Genomic DNA, 19,741 nt, shown 5'->3' with positions numbered 1-19,741 from the left:
GGCAGGAAAGCGCGTAAAAGGATTTTCAAATATGAATTAAATAATTTGAATATGGAATGAATTATGAACGAATGATGAAATTGTGGCGATAATATTAGTCAGTTTACATCTCTCAAAATGTTTTTGTCCGTCGGTAATTTTGTTCTGCGCTTTGTAATTACTTGAACGTCACACTTGATTAAACCTGGTTTAAATAACGTTTGTTTCGAAGCGTATGGAAACCATGTCGTAACCCTCTACATCTAGTATGGTTGTGAATCCTTACTCGGCCTTACTCTAGGTGTCCAGAATGGAAGAGCTCCTATGAGGTAGCAACTTCCCCGTGGACCCTACGTTTTGGCACTCATTCCCCACTTGAAGCTTGCTAGTCTAGTTTCCGATCGATCGCGCGATCGTCTCCGAATCGCGAATATTCGTCGATTTCTCGTGATTACATTGTATAACTACACGATTTCGTCCGACTTGATAATATCTCGCCGCTACTTTTTGTCAGACAAGCTAGTTAAACTTTAAATGACAATTTAAAAAAAATTTAAATACGATAATTTACATGATGATACGATATTTAAGAATAATCAAAATTAGAAAATCGGATAAGTATTAATTTGAAACACCATTAGAGCATCGAATTATATAAATCGAGGAGTTCCTCTACTTCTCTCTTCTCTTGCACTCTTTTTCGCGAGAACATTTGCTCAAGACGCTCACAATATCGACGGCGCAAATTGAAATTCGCATACGCTTTCCAAGCCGCAAAAGTTCACATCTAGTTCGTCATCGAAACCATCGCAAGAAAATTGTCATCTTCAGTTAGAATTAATACTCTTATGTGATATCAAAAGCTTTCAAGCGTAACACCAAGAAAGCTCTACGCGGACAATCCAGGAGCGGTGTAACTCGCGCATAGGCACAATTTTCGCATTACGTATCGGTTCTAGTGCCAATTGAATTTGCTAACTCGACTAGCCGGTCGCAATCGTCGTAGGCAGCATACTTAGAGCATCGATCGTGAGAAGTTTATATATTAGAAACTGGGGATCTCAAGTGAATAACTTTTTTCGCTGAGTTACAGTAATTTTGTTCTGTAACGAACTATGATATCGTTAGCATTTTTTAAATTCTCCAGTATTCGGATGATTTTTAAATCCAATTTTGTTTTAGACAAAAATCATGAGAATTAAATATTAATAGCGTATTATAATGTTTAGAGAGAGTAGAGTACAATAAAAAAATTGATAATATATGCTCAACACATAAAAGAGCAAAATATGTTTAATTTAACACAGTCTTGAAAGATTAATTAGGAAATACCTATATTAATCAAGGAAAAATTTAAGATACAATATTTTCTTGAGATCCCCCTTTAGATAGGTGAACAAATTCTAGTATAAATTTAAATAATTTATACGCAAGGGTGATGTAGAATAAATAATTGAAGCGGTTTTAACTGACAATGAGTAACCTAATGGAGCACGATTGATAATAAACGAGGTATTTGCGAATTCTATTTCCATACATACACACGATTTAGCTGTCATATTGGATTGGAAAAATCAATAGTATCGTTTGTCTTCGATAAACGAGCATTATTCGATAGTTAACTTTACATATTGTATGCCCCCTCGTAATGTTACTTGTGGTTGCTATAATAATACTCGCACTTACTATAGCCGGATATTTATCATGCCGACATCATTTCCCTCTCTCTTTTTCTCGCCTCTTTCTCTATATATATAAAGTCTATGATATAAATGAGGAAATACCTCTTCGAGACGCTTCCTTTCTCTCTACTCGAAAGTTTTCAACTCGTCCACCGCTACTTACATGAATCATAAATACTGTACATAATATATACATACGGTGTGTATATATACATATAAACCACATACTCGCTCTGCGATACAAACGGACTATTGTATATAAGAGATTGTACGAGTTCGTTTAAAATATATATAAAGAACGTTTTCTGTTAATTCCCTATATATCATTTTTCCCAGTTCCATATTTCCTACACATTTCTCGAAATACCTTAAGTAAATTTTAATTTTAAGTGAATAAATCAACCTATAAATAAATCTAATATAGAAATAGTAAATCTAATATAGAAAAGAAAATTATATATATAAAAATAAGTTTTATATTAACGGTTGACCCATATAATTTTCTATTGATATTTTAAAAGATTGATTTTTTAAAAGTAATAGCTTTACAAAATGAAAATTTGTAATACTTTTTAGCCTATCAATGAGATATTTTGATAATAAAATTCAAACGTGTTGCATCTATCGAGCTTCAACTGTGATGTTACATAAAAAAAATCTATCTTCACATGCATTATGCGAAGATTACATAGCATTAAACGAAGACATTTGACCTTTTGCTCTGAAGGTCGTAGAAATGTTAATCCATCGGAAACTAACACTCCACCCTATCGAGGGGATGAATCTAAATCGATAAAACAGATATCAACTGACTATGCGTTTCATGAAACACTTTTACTTATAATTTGTAATGCACAGATGAGTAAATTGTCTTATATTTCATAATGCAAAACTGCCTGCATATTTCATTTGCTGATTCCTCCGCAAATATAATTAAGATTACAAAACAAAGATAACGAATTAAATTGATACTATAGAATCGAGATATTCATCTTCTGCGCCACTATCCATTAAATAAATACATATCAATATATTATATTATAATCGTTAATTCATCGCGATAATAAAAAATATATGCATCATTTTTTTCTGGCTTTGAAATCAGAAACTTATGCAGCTATAAAAGAATGTAAATGAGTTATCCGCAAAAGGATATCCGAATTTAAAAATACATTAAATTACTTTTAAAAATAATTATTAGCAAGAATAAATTGTTCATTAATATTCAATAAAAAAAAAAACTAACCCGTTTATAAATTCAGAAAGAGATGAACAATCTGTTGTATTTTCTAACTTTTGGAGAGCTATATCTCGACGTACCAGAAATTTCTCGATTTATCCTGGCAACCACAGGATGAGATAAAGTCTATGAACTGCGGGTCGTTTCACTCAGGCACTCCACCATGGAGGAGAATCCCACCCCCATGAAAAGCGCGATATAACCACGGCGCAAGCTCCGTGCGAGAGAACTCGCGAGCCGCACGGTCGAGTGGTAGACTTGTTTTCAAATAGTCGTCGGAGCTAGTCGGAGCGGTTGCATGGCTACCTCGCGCGTGTTCGCGTGATCGCAAATCTTTTCCATCTCTTTTGAAAAGGATGAAAAGGTCGCGTCGAGGTAACAATGATTTTGCGAATCGCGGACGGAAATGATCGCGGGATCGCTGCTCGGCATTGATGATCCAACGAGGGACACGTACCGATCGCGTGTGAAATTAATTCCCGTGACTAAATGACGCGGTTTTTCTCGTAATCAAGTGTCACTTGTGCTGGTGTAAGTTAGTGACGAAGTGTATAAATTTTCAATAAAGTATGAAACGGGAATGATAAAAACAGTGAGTTATTGCGCCGATAGTGAATCGCAAGAAAGGTGTGAAGATCCAGTCCTTTCAATTACGATCCGAAAAATTCATCGCCAAAATTTCGAGATGCAAGAAATTTTTTAGAAAATTTGTAGGAAGACTTGCTATACAACGACATATATAATCGTCTAATTGTATCATTGCGGATTTTATCATTCGCAAATATTCAAAATACAAATCGTCGGACTCCTCAAAGGAATTATTGTCTTCTTGAAGAGAGAGCAATTATTTACAATGGCTGCTTAAAATCGATGATCGTACGAAAAAAAATTCATCTAAAAGGGCACTTGATACTCATGAAAAGTTGAGACACGCAATCAGCTTAAAAGTAAAGCGGCTTCGATTTTATCGGAGACTCGCTGCGAACGAGTAGTAAATACTCGCTTTAGTCAGACAACGAATATCGAGAATATAAAAAATATTCTGCAGTTGTAGTTCTTTTTTTTTAAGGATTGAGATTGATACGTAATCCTGATGTGAGAATCTAATCGTGTCTCTCGCTGTGTCTGTAGCTTTAGTCTCAAATAAAGAAACCGACAGAAAAAGTATAACAAATTTTATAAAAAAACAAATTAGATATAATGAAATAATGCACGCAATTTAAGGACGATCGACGGAATCAGATAACGTTTATGGCACTAATGTTCCAAGAATAAGAATCCCAATGGTATTATGGGCAAGATAATCGCTTATTTCAAGGTTACTCGCAAGTGGAACAACCATTAGGGACTTCGTCGTGGATGTCCCTCAGAGAAGCGTCTCTCTAACATCGAGATCGATTTTCCTGCTATAAAAAACGTAAGAACATACTACTTCCCGTTTCCCGTTTAAATAATAACGTTGACATTGCCCTAATTAAATACCCAAATGGATGAGACTACCCAGTGGAAGAAAATTTTGCGTGACGAGAAAAGTGTCGATTGTAAAAATTTGTTAGTGCGTCAATCTGTTAACAATACAACAGTTTTTTAATTTTAAATCATCACCAGCGAGGCCACGGTGTGAAGAAACGACAGGAACAAATTTTAACGTCACTTCCGACCGGTAATGGTGGCCCAGAAATCCGGATCAATAGCGCAATTTTTAAATGGTCGTTTAAAACTGAACGCCCATTCAACAGTTCGCGGTAATGGGATTACCAATATTTAATTCTACCCTGTCCTACGTAGAGCACTCGCTCGCAACTACGACTAATGAAGTTAACACGTGGTAATTGCCCTAAGTGCATCGGACAGATCGGACACGTCTAACGAAAGAACGGCAAGGGGAGAGAGTCCGTGGCGCGTAAACACGGGAAGGAGACCTCTTCGCTATTACGCTCTTCACTGTTGCTCTACGCTCTTCACGATCTATTGACGAATGGCCGATCACGCTAGCTTAAATTCCGATCCAAAAAATGGAGCAACCCTCCCGCGATTCAGCGGAACGGTGAATCACGTGCCTCAATGACTCACTCGCGTGACACACTTGGAACTTACTACGAATCTTCAGTACACTTCTGTTGAATTATTAACGTTAATCGAAAGTAATTAACTTCCAAGAAGAAGGAAGGGAAGAAGGAGAGAGGAAGTAATTATGAATTATTCATAGGCTTTAAAGAGTAAGCCGATTGGTGATCTTTGAATGCTCTCCTCACTCGCCGATTTTCATCGCTGGAGAAAATAAGAGATTCAAAGCCTAAGAATCATCTCTCGCGTCTTTCAACGAAATGGTATGACGTATCGTCGCGCGTGTTCGTGCCCATAAGAGAATGGTAGCTATAGCGAAATCATCTAATCGATGGAAGTCGTGACACACACACCCGCACGTACACACGCACGCACTTGTCGACCGACTTTACGAACTTCTACTTTTCAAACGGAAATAGTATGCGAACGAAGATTCGCAACGAAATATTTCGCCCGCGCACGTGTGCGGATAGTATTGCGAAAGTGAAAATGGAGCTGTTGCGAGCGATCGATTCTTAGCGCGGAGCGAGTACGATTCGTTGATTTCTTGGATTTAATGTTTTTTTCTCTCTCTGTCTCTCCTTTTCGTGCGAAATGGCGATTAAACTTTTTACGGGGCTGCTATAGCCGTTCGCTTTACGACTAATGAAATTGTCGACATAAAGTCGCTTGTTTTTTTACGTCACATGTTCCGAGAGGAAATAGATGTAATATGCACAAGTTTATGGAAACGAAGTATCAAACTCGGACAGAAATAATTTTCAAACGGTAAGAGAATAAAGGTCAAAACTCCAAACGAGAAAGAGTGAAATAATTTTTCAATAAGTTCGTGCTGGAATTACCAATCCCCTGGATCACGTTTGTTTACGAATACATACATAAATGCATTTATAATCGGCGTGGAATGAGAATCTGTGAGATTTATATATAAACTGGATTTAAACTGGAAAAATATTCAACGGAAGATTTCGAAAACATATATAGGCATTACATATAGGATAGTAAAACATCACGCGATGGGCCGAAAGCAGAAGCGCCGCCTGATACCGGAGCAGGACCGTAGGATTTGCGGTAGCATATGCTTCTTCCAGTTCACCTTCGTCATCAGTTGCGTGGCCTTGGTTTATCTCAGTGTAGCGATCTACGCGCCGTCGTATAGGTAAAAAAAATGACATAATTTATAAGAATTAACTGATTTCCGGGATGTATATAAATAGTTTCCATTTCTTCGAGTATGCTGTAACTGGTAGACTATTAGCTTAGTTCTATATCCAAAGAATTTGTACCATCTCGAAGTCTCCTCGCGATGAAGAATGATGCGTTGTTTAACATGTAACGTTATATTAAGAAGAAATTACTATCAGAGACGGCGCTATTCAACTCGGAAATATTGCTCGTGACAAGGGGAGATGTCCGCCGCTTGTTTCGGAGTAATACGAGAGGCGCGCTAACGACGTCGACGTAATTTCAGAGCTTTCCACATTGGCATCGAGCCGGAGCCGGTGATGTGCCAAACCGTTAATGCCTCGATGGTGAATAATTGCGGCTGGACGAGTTGCGGCGAATGGTGTCTAACGAAGACGAGCGGCTTTTGTCAACAGTTTCACGCGACCGTGAGACGTAATGGTACCGACGTGATTTTCGAAAATTGCACCAAGTTCGATACGATCGCGTGTCCTCAGGTGCGTAAATACAGACGTAAGATTACGTACGTTACCATAGTTTTCCTTGCACGAAAGCTAATTTTGCTATAAGTTAAATGTTATTCGAACGCGACCTATTTGGAAAGAGAACTCCCGATACTATATACACAGATATATAACAAGTACCATAAATTATGGATAAAGCTATGGAATTTATGAACTGTTAAAAATTTAATTTTTTTTTTTAATACAGAATGTAAAACAATATTTTATTTTTAAAATATTTATATGAATTGCATTTAAAATACAAGAACAAAAATTTATATAGAATCTGGTTTTATTTTATTTTTTATGAAAAGAAATGGGAAACATTGTGTTAAAAAGAATTTTTCAATTTGTTTATATATTAATTCAACCATGATTAATTTATAAATTTAAATTAGTAATCTGATTTTTAGTAGAAGTATTAAGAAAAACGTATAAAGCTTCGTTTGAAATTAACAAAGCAACGAGAGAGAATGCCGTTAACGAGCTCGGCATAATCTCGGCAAGTTGGGAACATCCACGGTGTAAGATCTGATATTAAAATTTTATGATGTGGTTTCGCGCTCAATACTCTCTCGTTAGACACGAACAGTTACAATCTCGTATAATTACCCAATCAACTCGGAGATCTTTAGTAAAGCTTTCTCGGTGAAGACAATAACAAGCTTCGCTCGCACACTCCACTGGCCACTTTCGCCATAATCTTCCAGTCTAAGCTTCTTCCAGTTGACGTAGTATGAAAGTTCTTCTGGAATGGCGAGGGACGTACGTTTACCCTTCGGATTCCGATCACCTTATTTCACGTTCCCAACCAAGCGCGATCGTAAGTTCCCACGCGAACGAATGCTTTCCTGGTGGGCGTAGTTTTTTCCATCTCCTGCGGGGATATTACATTTTTACTGAAGCGCAGCGTGGACTCCAATTTCTTCGCCGTGCCGCCGAACGTCGATGATGCCGGAAAAATGTTGCGAGGAAGATTCGAATTGCATTCAAATAAAATGTAACAAGATACTTTGCTATTCGAAATTCCTTTCATTGTTAATAATAGTTCCTTGAATTCACGGTATTCAAGCTCGCGACGGAAGCTCGCTTTATACGTTTAAAACGTTTGAAAAATTACTACTTAGAGATCAATTCCTTCTCCTTTAACTGTATCCTTGATAGCGTTGACCGTAATTTATTATTAAGATATAATGTCGACATTATACCGGCCACCTCGGTAAGATTATCGGAGAAAGAAGGAATGCTGCTTGGAAGGAAATATACTTGACAATCAATCAATACTTGTCAACTTTGCAATCTTCGTAGGGCTCAAAATAAGCGTCGCCCCATAATATATTAAATATATTGATAAGATATAATTTAATTTTAAAACAAGTATAATTTTATTTATAATTTACATAGTTCAGAAACTTTAACTTTTTTCAGAAAATATAACTGCATTTCATTTTTGCCTTGCTCTTCAATTTCCATCTCATCTCTGTGCACGTTCTTATCATTTCCTCTATACATATAAGTTAACGATCCATCAACCAGGGGGCATCGATTACAGTTGGGATGTTTTCAGTCCACGAGGGCAAACCTCTTGCAATATTCACGAAGAAAAAATGCCATTAAAAAATCCATTGCGTGCGATACGCGCGCAGCATCATAATGACATCCATCAGAGAAGTTTTTAAAGAAAAGCTTTCTTCTGTCACAACTTGGGAGCAAATATTAGTCGCTTTCTCGTCATTAAATGCGGTTATTTTGCGAATATTATTATGGAAGTGTTTTGATAAAAGTAAGTAGGTACTGTAGGACAAGCGTAATGACATAAACTTTCACTACCGTAGCGGTATGTTGTCACAAACAACTCACTCATTTTATCAATAATATTCGCGGATAAGACGGCTTATTTGCGGACGGTTGTTACATCCAATAAAAACTGAATAATTTTATTACGGTAAAAAAAGTGTAATATGAATACAAATTCCAAGAATCGCGTTACAGCAGTATTTTAATTAAATAATTTTAATTAAGTAATGAACTTGTCGAGTATATTCTTACTCGGAACTTAAACGCAATTAAAATGCCACAATTTCTAACCAGAAAAAGATGGGCGTTTGTGACAGCCTAAAGATTTCAAACTATTGTAAAAAAATAGCTAAAAACACCCGGTATTTACGATCGCAACCTAAAGCAAAAGTCACGAGTTGGCAGGATACGAGTTATCCCCAAGGGAGTGCCTTATGAATATGAATATTTAGGCGCACGGCAACGTGCCGTATGCCGACCGCTAATGCTTTGCCAGCAGGTTCGAAACTTTCTGAAAGTAATGGGATTTAATTAATGGCGATGATGAGAAAAAGCAATATAACTGTGTAACTAAAGTATACAGGACAGAACTTTTTATAGCTGCATTGATAATGATACCAGACAAACTTCCATAAATCATAAAGTAATTTTCCTAATGAATTAATTGAAGGGTTTACCGCAACAGTATGCTAATCCACATTTTGTAAAATCGGAGAGAATAAAAAGTAAAATAAAAGAGCTTTAGCACTCATCCATTTCTACGTTCGTATCATATGATCGCTTATATTATGGGTTAGCCGACCGTTGCGGTAAATCCTTCAACTAGCTGTCCTAATTTAATAACAGTATTCTTATATTTTTGAAACATTCTATTAAAATGAAATAATATCATAACAGAATTACGGATACAAACATCGAAACAAAAAATGTTATTTAATTCTTCCGTAACGACAGATTAAGATCACAATTTCATTGATATTACATAGCTTTAGCATATCAATAAATGATGTGTAGTTTTGACATTTAATTAATGAGATTAAATAAGAATTTACAAAACACGAGAAACGTCGATAGGTGAACATGGCGAGCATGAAACGGTACAATTGCAACAACGGCAGCGAGTGCAGCATGTTGACGGGGGTGTTCAACTGCAGCCTCGGACATTGCTCGAACATGAGCGAACTGATGCTCTGTCATCACAAGGCCGACGGCATTATCATCGACAGCGACAAGGATAACATGAAACTGAATGGCTTCTTCAGCTGTCAACACTCCAGATGTACGAAAATCAAGAACGTCTTCACCTGCGACCGATACTGCCCGAGCATTACCACCAGCGACGTTAACGTGTATCTAATGCAGGATGACAGTGTCATATCAGCCAGGTGCTCCCGTGGGATGGCTCTGAACAAGGCGAACGGTAGCCTACCTGGTATCAGATTGGACGAGCCCGTTAAAATCTGGGACGAGCAGAACGGCAGTATCGTCGCGAGCTGCTTCGCCGTAACGAAGGACGGCAACGTCATTAGGTAATGACGAATGTTAATATATCATAAACTTATTGCGAATTTTCCACTCATTTAAACTTATTCCGTTAAAATCTCGTTTCGTTCATTAGTTATAAGACATAGAGTAGATTAATGAAAATGTCATTAAGAAATAAATAGAAGCATTAAGATGCGATTGTTATATGAAAAAATATATTAGTTATTTTATATAAATTGCAAATAATTATTTGCACGATGCAAATTTGGATTAATTTTTAAGATGTTACGTGTTGAATTTCTCTACTTTCTTTATCTTTAATTTTTTAGAAAGATCTTATGTCGCTGTTTACAATAAATTAGATATTAAATTCGCTGTACAGCCTTTGAATGCTTTAAATGCGCACGTAGAAAATGAGAAGAGACTCGCTGAAACGCGAGAAAATCTCGAGAATTGAATTGCCGCTGATAGATAGGCGGCACTGGAGCTTTGTTGAATGATTGAACAAAGAAAATATTTCTGTCCTTCATCCCTCAAAAAAGATTTCAAAACGTTATCATAGTTATTCAATTAGTAAAACTCGAATATTATAATATATTTTATACGCAAAACATAGGTAGATAGGATTGTTTTACACTCACCACGCAAAATGTATTTGATACACATTTATATAGGATGTTATTCAAGCACAATCGCTTTTATTGAGTTTTTTTTCAAGCTGTAAGGATTCGAAAATTTATTGAATTGTCAAGAAGTAAAAAAAAGGATAAGCATTATACCAATGACAGAGAAAAGGACTAAAATATTGGGGTGAACCCAGTCGCAGGATCAATGGTTGCTATGGAAATACCCTATACTAGCTTATAAGAAAGCGGATATAGAGACACAGGTTTATGCGATAGGCGTAATTGACCCCAATAGAGTTTGCCCAGAAAACATTTAACTTCAATTCGCGTATCCTCGCCTCGCTTATGGATATCAATTAATTAAAAATTCAAACGTGTATATATATATATATATATATATATATATATACACGTTTGAATTTTTAATATATATCTATAGCTTTTTTATTTAAAAATATACAGAAATTGCAATGCTTCATAACGCCCGTGTGAAGAACAATTATTTCTTTAAATTTTATTTATAATTATATATTTCTATCATCTTCAGCATGTTTTTTATAACTCGATAAATCGTTCGATATACGCGTTATATTGTTATACCGTCCCTGTTGACATTCGCAGCACGGAGGACTGCGTGAACGGCACGTTGCTGAGCAAGATTCCCGTTCCCGAACCGTCCATTAACTTCACGAGCTTCCTGAAAATTTACGAGAAGAGCCTGCGGCAGCCGTTGGACCCTACGAACGTCTATCTCCCGGCGCAGCAATCTTTAACGATCTACAATAGTTCGCGATTGTACATTAATCTCGAGCGTTGCGTCAACACCTTGAGGGGGGAGTGCAGACAATTTCAACTCACTCATGGTCGCGACGGCGACAATCAGACCGCGCAGAGTCGATATCCCTGCTATTACAACAAGGTAAGGCATTTTCTGTCGAGAGGGTTGGCTAATTCACGAAGATTAAATGGAATAAATTCATCATTAAGATTTCTTTTCTCATAGAATGGCGATTACGTTATTTAAATAGAAAAATATGTGTTTCGTAAAAGACATATTTGATGCACAAAATCAATTTTTAATTAAAAATTAAAATCTTTTTTTTTTTTTGTTAAAGAAAATATTGCGCTATTTCAATAATTTTTGCGCTTTTAAGCAATTTAAAAGATTAAACTTCACAAACAAGGCAAAGACAATTAAATTAATGAAGAAAAAAATGATTATATATATATGTATATAATTTTTTACGGAAAGAAATTTTAACTACCGTTGATTGTCACCCCCGGTATAATTATAAAATACTAATAAATAACTTCTGATGTGTGCAATTCTTTTAAATTATGCGAATGCGTATTACGCAGAACGACTCGTTCTTCGTGGTTGCACGCTTCGATCTGAAGAAGACGCGAATGGAGCTGTTGATCGCCGTTATCGTGCCGGCCGCGCTCTTCACCGTCAGCGTGATCACCCTGATTATCATTTCTCGATCGGTGCGGGTGGGAGACGACGCGAAGATGCGATGCAGATACTGCGTCGACAAGCAGGAGACGATCGAGAGCGAGGACGTAGGGCTCGTGGAGGCGACGACGTCCTCCGCGACACAAAGTCAGGCCAACGAGAACGAGATCAGAAGTATGACCCTTTAGCAGTACAAGCCGCTTGGCATGGGCACTGCTCTGGGTTACGAGAGGCTGCCGTTGATCGACATGGACGAGGCCGAGGATTCCTTCTAGAAGAAAACGCGATAATCCTATCCTTTTAAAGGACTCACGCGCCAAATAGATCCAACAAGAAAAATCTTGAGAAAGACAAAACTCTAATGATGAAATCCGAACAGATGGCAAAGTGGTGAGCAAAGTTAAAATTATCTCGAATGGACATTAACGTCGTCTTCCGAAATGAGGTGTAATCATTGCAATTTCTCTACCGTTACAATAATCATTGTAACGCGTAATGACGTGGACGTTACGATGACGCGACTGAACTCGTTAATTGTGCCCGAATTAAAAAAAATTCAAGTGATCTCTGCCAATGAAACTCATCGAAAGTAACCCATTCGGGTGGTCCAAGTTTAGTATTATCGGTATACTCTCAAATTATATATCGATATACATTATATATCGGATACATTTGTATGCTCACTGTTGCCTTCGATGTATCGCTTTACTTTGTTTTACTTTGTTTTACGCGCAAGACAAACGAATTGACATTGGTATCACACACAATCGTCGATACACTAGTATTAAGATTTTGCCTCCAGATATAATATTTAGGAAACCATCATTAAAGGGCATGTGTAATATACACTATTGTCTACCGCCGTGTTTTAACGAACGGTAACAATGGTGGCGTTAATTAAACAACCGTCTCCGCGCAACGTGTATACGAATAAAGCGGAGAAAGACGGAGTAGTTCATTAATCAACGAAGACAAATACACGGAATATGATGACGGGAACGAATGGACATACGCTGAGGTATTCGCATTACAGTACTTCGCGAAATGACATTTTTTTTTCCTATGAGATAATCGCGATCTCTGCGCAAAACACGATACGTGGATAAGCTTATTTCAATGTATACAACGTATATAGGGGTAACACGGCGACTTTATCGCTCATTTAATATTCGGTTAACAACGAACATGCATTTATATTTTTTCTACATTCACTTATTATGCTACACTCGTAGTCAACTCCGTACTACTGTGATTAGATATATCTCTAGCGCCGCTGGTGAAAACACTTAATGCGATTCCCTACTTCTGATACGCGAGCCCGAGTACTACGACTGCCTACGCGTAAATTATAGCTGTACAGTATATATTGTAATACTTGCGATGCATACGAGTATCAGTACTTGCGATGTAAATATATAAATATACAATATATATATAACATGCTTTCAACGAGACATTTATATATTCGTGGTGATCGAACATTGCCTCAACTTTCGTGCCAGTTTCGTGTCAGCGTGTTTCAAGTCAATCAAAAATATGATCCGTCGTATAATAGATATTCGAGAAACTCGATATAATTAACAAATGTGTGTTAATTAGAAATACGAATTTTTATAATAAAGAAGTTGGAGTAACGCAATGCCATGAAATTAGTCTTTTGCTTTTAGTTAGTGGATTAATTTCACATTTTCAATAGTTTTTACTCTTACTAAAATAAAGTAATTAATAATCTTTCTAAGATAATAATTAGCACAAAAATTGACACAATTTGATTCGATGATCTGATTTATTATTCTTAATAGTATTGGTTTTTTTTATTGGGAGAAAAAATATTTTTTGTGACTTTTAACTAAATTTTTGGAAGAATTGATAGAAATACACTCGCGTATTCAGCAACGTACAGGCTTTAATAGGTAATAAGTTAATATCATCTCACGCAAGTAAATACACATATGTATTACTCAAGAAGAGTAGCTAGAAATAATCGGGCAGCAAGAAAAAAAAAGAGACTTTTCTGATGTCACTGTATTCTATGTGCCTTCTTCCGCTTTCGATGGAGCCAATAAAATGTACCTATTAATAACTGCGAGTACTCTAACCCGAGACACGAGGCTCGAAAGAAAACGCTTTCGCTCTCGGAAATGAATACGTCGCAATTATTCTGTTATTTCTGTTCTGTTATAAAAATAGAGCAGTGCCGGTTTGTATTATAAACGTTTAATCTCGTGTGTACTTCTTTCTATCTAAAAATCATTGTAGATTAATCGTGTAGTCATGAAATCTATGTGATCAACGAACGATATTTTTATCCGTTAAAAATGGACAAAGAAATATCGATGAATGAATGATGGAATATAAATAATTAGCAGAAGAATTCTCTCAAAACGATTTTTAAAGAACACCGATTATAATAAAATAAGGGAACAATGCAAGGACGAGATTTAGATGTTGGTAAATAAATATACAATTATGCAAATGGCGAACAATTGTATATATGATTAATTATCCATCCGATTAGAGAGAGAGTTAATCTTTGTATGTATAATTATTGCTGATAGTCTAGTATATGTGTATACATAAATGGTACAATTTTGTGGTATGCCTTTATGATGTGTATGTGAATGTGTCGAGTGTAAAATATCGTTTCATTTTTTTTTTAAATAAAGTTTCTTCACGTGCAACTTGTCATATTTTCTCCTTCGCATATTTACATCCGCATCTCCAATTTATCTTCCGTTAAATGTATAATTAATTCGCTCAAAATTACTTCCACAGTAAACAGTTCACAATAAACGTTGCGTGTGTCTGCGCGATCGTAAAATACGATACGGAAAAGGGGACAACCGAAGAAAAAACTTCGCTGAATATTCGTGTACATTCCCAGAAATGAAATAATGGAAACATTGAATTAAAATTTTCTGCCTTTTAAGAATGTCCTCCGTAATGGATATGCGATGTGCACATCATTGAATCTTAATAAAATAATATTGCCGTACCTTGCGTGTCACGAAGCACTTCGTGTCGAGGGCATCACTCGAAGGCCCTGCTGCGCAAGAACGAAATGCTTCTCAAATCTGCCGTTCGATTATAATACGCCCATGCAAATTAATCTATCGCGGGAAACATTTTCTGACCTTGACGAAACGAATACGATTTTACTCTATAATCTTGCACAAAAAATTGCAGAGCGGCTAAAAAATTTTCTTTGAAAACATGGATTGCCTGTCTTTCCATGAAGAAGCAGTCTCTCCTTATGGCTCACATTTTTACAAAAATATGAATTATTTTCTTTTTGTTAGTATAATAATTTTAATATATATTATATATAATAATAAATAATAATATATAAGTATATGTATAAAATCCCATCATATATACATGAGTAATAAACCAAAGTAAAACATGATTTTTGTGTGATATCTGCAGAAAATAATTCATATTAATATCTAAATGTCTAATCTAGACAAGAGCAATCAATCATCGTGACTTATAATTTTCATCTTTTCAAATTTCTCATCCTATAATCTCTATCGTTCCGCGAAAAAAACTACGCGAAATGTGATCACATCATTTTGATAAAAACAAACGCGAGACTGAATTGTCGTTGACCTACATTCGTAGCAACTGCAAATTAAAATCAAGCATGTCCTGTCAATTGCGTAGACCGCGTAGCTTGTCACTCGATGTTTGGAGGGTTCTTCATAATAGTAGAACACCGTTACATGTTCATTACCACGCATCGCAGTATATACAGAGGGAGGGAGAGAGGGAGAGAGAGGGAGAAAAGAGAAAGCCATAAGATAGAATTTCCCATCTACGCATCGACGCAAAAAGCTCGTAAGCTAATTCGATGTTTCATGGCAACTCTTAGACAAACATAAAAATGATGACCAAATAATGGAAGCTTTCAGTCGTCGGTTTTAAAGAACTGCATTACGAATGAACCAACCAGTGAATAACATGAAAATCGAGATACGACCGCGAGCGAATTGTATCGTAAAAAAACAAAGAGAAGTCATTTGGATCGGTAAGCTTCCGTAAAAGCGTAGATACAAATAGAAATCGCGCCCTTTACCGCATTGTTAGTTCATTGCTTAAAAATAGCAAGTTAATATCGACGTGACATGCATGTGTATATTCTCAGCAGACAACGAATTTTTTAAGAATGCTAAATCAATCTAAAGTTTTTCTTCTTTCACGTAACTCTTTGTGAGGTATACCGTTTCTGTAAAAATAATGAACATGTAACGAGTGGATATATTTATCATGTTACACAATAGCATACATATGCGCTTTTGTATATATATAGATATATCACTAAAAGAAAACCATATCTCGAAGTCGAATAAAACACCAATCGTTACGTTCTACAGATATAACATATCGTATAGAAATACGATAAAAGTTCTATCGAGAATTTTATTGCGGCGCGATAGAAATTCCGCTTTCGTTCTCCGGGCGAGGGAAAATATTGGAACTTAGGGACGGCCCATTTGAACGAGCTGAACAAATTACGTTGCAACAAACACTGCGGCCTCTTTCTGTCGGTCTCTTTAAAGAGAGCAAGCGAAACGTCATAAAAATTCACGGACGCAATTTTCTGCGTGACACGCGCCAACTAGACCAACGCGATGATCCTTAACGAGATTCTTAATGAGAATGTTTTATTCATTTAAGTAACTCTCTTTAAGACGATGTAAAGTGCAAAGTAGTATTGACAAGCAATCGATTTCATAAAATAATAAGCAGAAACGCAAATTTTCGCTGTGTCCATGCTTGACCGATGCGATTAATTCCTATTAATAGCTTCGTCGGAATAAGAAATTATTAAAACGCCTTGCCTCTAAATAATAGCATAACAAGATCAATTGAAATTTTTATAGAGGCTAAGAAATAATTTTCAAAATGCTTTGAAATTAGTTTTAATAAAAGAGCGTGTTTATGTCAGTTTGTTTACATATTACGGATATTCCTATTGCAGTATATTACTAATTGTCGTTAATATTATGATCGGTTTCATTTAATATAATTAAAACGTCATCATCATTTACATAATTAATATATTTAGTATTATCGTGTTTTGAAAATTTGAAACAATAATCTTAATTTTGTATAATACATATAATATAAGAGTCTAAATTTTAAGAGACATATTTATATACATACATTCTGTAAATTATATCGCATTTTTTTATCGCAATATTATATATTTTCCGTATTCAATGAAAGCCTGATTAAGCTTATATACTTCCTTCAAAGAAGCAATATAAAAAGAAACAAAAACATAAATCTTTGAAAAGCAATTTAGTCAGTTAGTCTTTGCACTATGACCTATTATTCAAGCGAATAGTTTGGAAAGATTAACATACCTGTTGCTATCTGTTTAAAGAGAGATGTGCATTCCACATACTTCAGGATAATAGAAATGGGTTAAATAGAATGTGGGATATGAAAGATAGATTATCTTGAAACATTAACTTCTCTTAATCAATTATTGATTTTTGCATGTTCGCTATACGTGGAAGTCGTACTGAAGGCTATTTGCTGCGACTTCAGATCGATAATGGAAACAATGGAAACGGGACACATTTGCTTCTATGAGTTCATTACACCCACATATTAGTCTCTATAATTAGTCCCTATGACGACTAACTTGAATTAAATATGCGTTTATATATCACGTTACTTATTTTGAATTTAAATTACTGAAAAGGAGTACAAAAATATTTTTACGTAAATAAAGAAATAATTTATAGATATCCCTAGATATGTATTAAACAATTAGATTATAATTATTAATATTCTTATGCAGAAGGAAATAATAACTCAAACAAGGATATCTTCATTTCGATATAAATAAAAGAAATAATGTGTATGGAGAAACTTTATACTGCAATTTTACATCGTAAATTAAACTATCACCTTGTATTAAAATAATGCATTATTTAAATTAACATGATTGTGGATTGTGTAATTCTAAAATTAAATTTATTTACGCCCAGCTTTAAAAGTGTCAGATTATTCGAGTTGCAAGAGAAAATTTGCAATTAAAGAAGGCACATGTCAACATAAAGTGGTCTCGGAAGATCGGTATCAGCTTAAACGAGTCCGCGAGCTGTTTCTGAAATAAGCTACCCTACTTCGAACAGGGCGTGCGGAGGACACGTGTGTGATCGATAGGCATGTACTATCTTTTCCTAAACACGTGGATCAACGGAGTCGAGTTAGAGGTACGTTCTCGCGCTAAAATACCACGTGAGTAGTAATATCCAATCGATTCTGTCTTATAATTCTTTAAGAATATATATTGCAAATTGCAACGTGTTATTTTATTGGTTAAACAATTATGAAATTTTTAAAAAATTCTGCTATTATTTCTGTTTTCTATTTGTAATTTGCATGTGCTATTGATTTTTGAACGAGCGGTTAGGGATAAAACAGAACGCTTCAAACTCGTCTACAGAGCTTCATCACCATTTGTTGTTAACGTCAATGTTACTCGACAATTCATCCCGAATTTTTTGAGAGGTTAAAACGCATTGATATATTTTTACGATTGCTCGATTTTATTTTCAAACAGTTAGAAAAATGTATCTTATCCTGGATGAATTATTCGAGAGATCCGCAACATCAATGTATATAGAGAGTCACTTACCTTCAGCTGTTCTTGACGACGATACGCGTGCAGCATCAATTGCTTTCGCTCGTCTTCCGACATTAACGGCTCCCTCGCCGGTTTTCCAGATCCTCTCTTCTGTAATTTCACGATCACCTTGGTTTTCTCGTTATTACCCACGAAGTCCTTCATCTTCTTCCCAGGTAATAATTCCTTTCCGGAGAACCACAGCTGAGCCAATTGACCATCGATTACCTGCAACAAGTACGTGCCTCTCTAAGTATCGAGAAGATGTCGCCTATTTCCAGCGTGCTTAATTTCTTCACAAGCGACACGAAGGACATTTTCCTGACTGGCATTTTTTTTAATGTTTGAATTTTTAAGGCTCCTGTCAACTTGTTGCAACTATTTTGGATTTCGACGTCATAAGTGAGAAAATATACAAAGGAAAACATGTGCAAACTACATTAAAATATAGTAACATATTTTTTAATAAAGCAATTTGCAATCGATAAAATAAAATTGTAAAATATACTCCCTTTTCCGAAAAATTTTTTTTATTCCAAAATTATTGAATAACTATGTATTGAACTGTTTAATCATTAAAAGTAACAAAATAACAAAAACAAAAATAACAAACTGTGTACGTGATAGCTATCGAATTGAAATATATTTTTATTTTATTCTAAAATAAAAACAGAGTTTTCGATACATTCTACAAGTGTATTCTATCTATTCAAATGCGAATATTGTTTTATTAAAAAATACTTTATATTTCAATATAATTTGCACGAATTTTCATTATATATCTCCTTACTTTTGATGTCATTATAATCTAAAAAAATCCGATGGTGAGTAGTCGCGACAGATTAAACTAGTGCCGCGTGCGTGTGCCACGTTATGAATTTCAAACCGCACCGCAAGCATGCCAGTGAGATTCACTGTTCTCTTTTCTGAAATCTTAAAACCTTCATATTGACAGACTGACCGGGGTGATCATCCGTTCGATTCGACACTCGTTAACACGCGATATTCACTTCCGATGGACCAAAAGACGCGAGATCGCGAAGCGGAAGTTATCTGACGGGAACGGCCGTCGATCATT

At 35.7% G+C, this 19,741-nt stretch overlaps 2 protein-coding genes across 2 annotated transcripts in view; one reads left to right on the top strand and one right to left on the bottom strand.

The window, feature by feature from the left end:
• LOC105462725 (UPF0769 protein C21orf59 homolog) overlaps nt 1–19,741 on the bottom strand; it is a 55,754-nt gene that overhangs the window by 32,049 nt on the left and 3,964 nt on the right. The window contains exon 5 of the mRNA XM_011709550.1: nt 18,676–18,891. Within this exon, the coding sequence (XP_011707852.1) occupies nt 18,676–18,891 (216 nt within the window). The remainder of the gene's footprint in view (nt 1–18,675; nt 18,892–19,741) is intronic.
• Nucleotides 3,179–14,693, top strand: LOC105462728. Its single transcript, XM_011709555.1, has 5 exons — nt 3,179–6,127; nt 6,440–6,650; nt 9,528–9,982; nt 11,186–11,483; nt 11,924–14,693. The coding sequence occupies exons 1-5, from the start codon at nt 5,985–5,987 to the stop codon at nt 12,206–12,208; spliced, it is 1,392 nt and encodes a 463-aa protein (XP_011707857.1). The 5' UTR covers nt 3,179–5,984; the 3' UTR covers nt 12,209–14,693.

Source organism: Wasmannia auropunctata, unplaced genomic scaffold, assembly GCF_000956235.1.
Source record: "Wasmannia auropunctata unplaced genomic scaffold, wasmannia.A_1.0 LD336095.1, whole genome shotgun sequence".
NCBI classification, from domain to species: Eukaryota; Metazoa; Arthropoda; class Insecta; order Hymenoptera; family Formicidae; genus Wasmannia; species Wasmannia auropunctata.
Note: the sequence above shows the minus strand (reverse complement) of the source record. Positions and strands in the feature narration are given on the sequence as shown.

Coding starts and splice junctions, on each gene's coding strand:
- LOC105462728 (XM_011709555.1), top strand. CDS start 5,985: ATGGGCCGAAAGCAGAAGCGCCGCCTGATACCGGAGCAGGACCGTAGG. Junction 6,128..6,439: donor ATCTACGCGCCGTCGTATAG/GTAAAAAAAATG, acceptor ACGTAATTTCAG/AGCTTTCCACATTGGCATCG. Junction 9,983..11,185: donor AAGGACGGCAACGTCATTAG/GTAATGACGAAT, acceptor TGACATTCGCAG/CACGGAGGACTGCGTGAACG.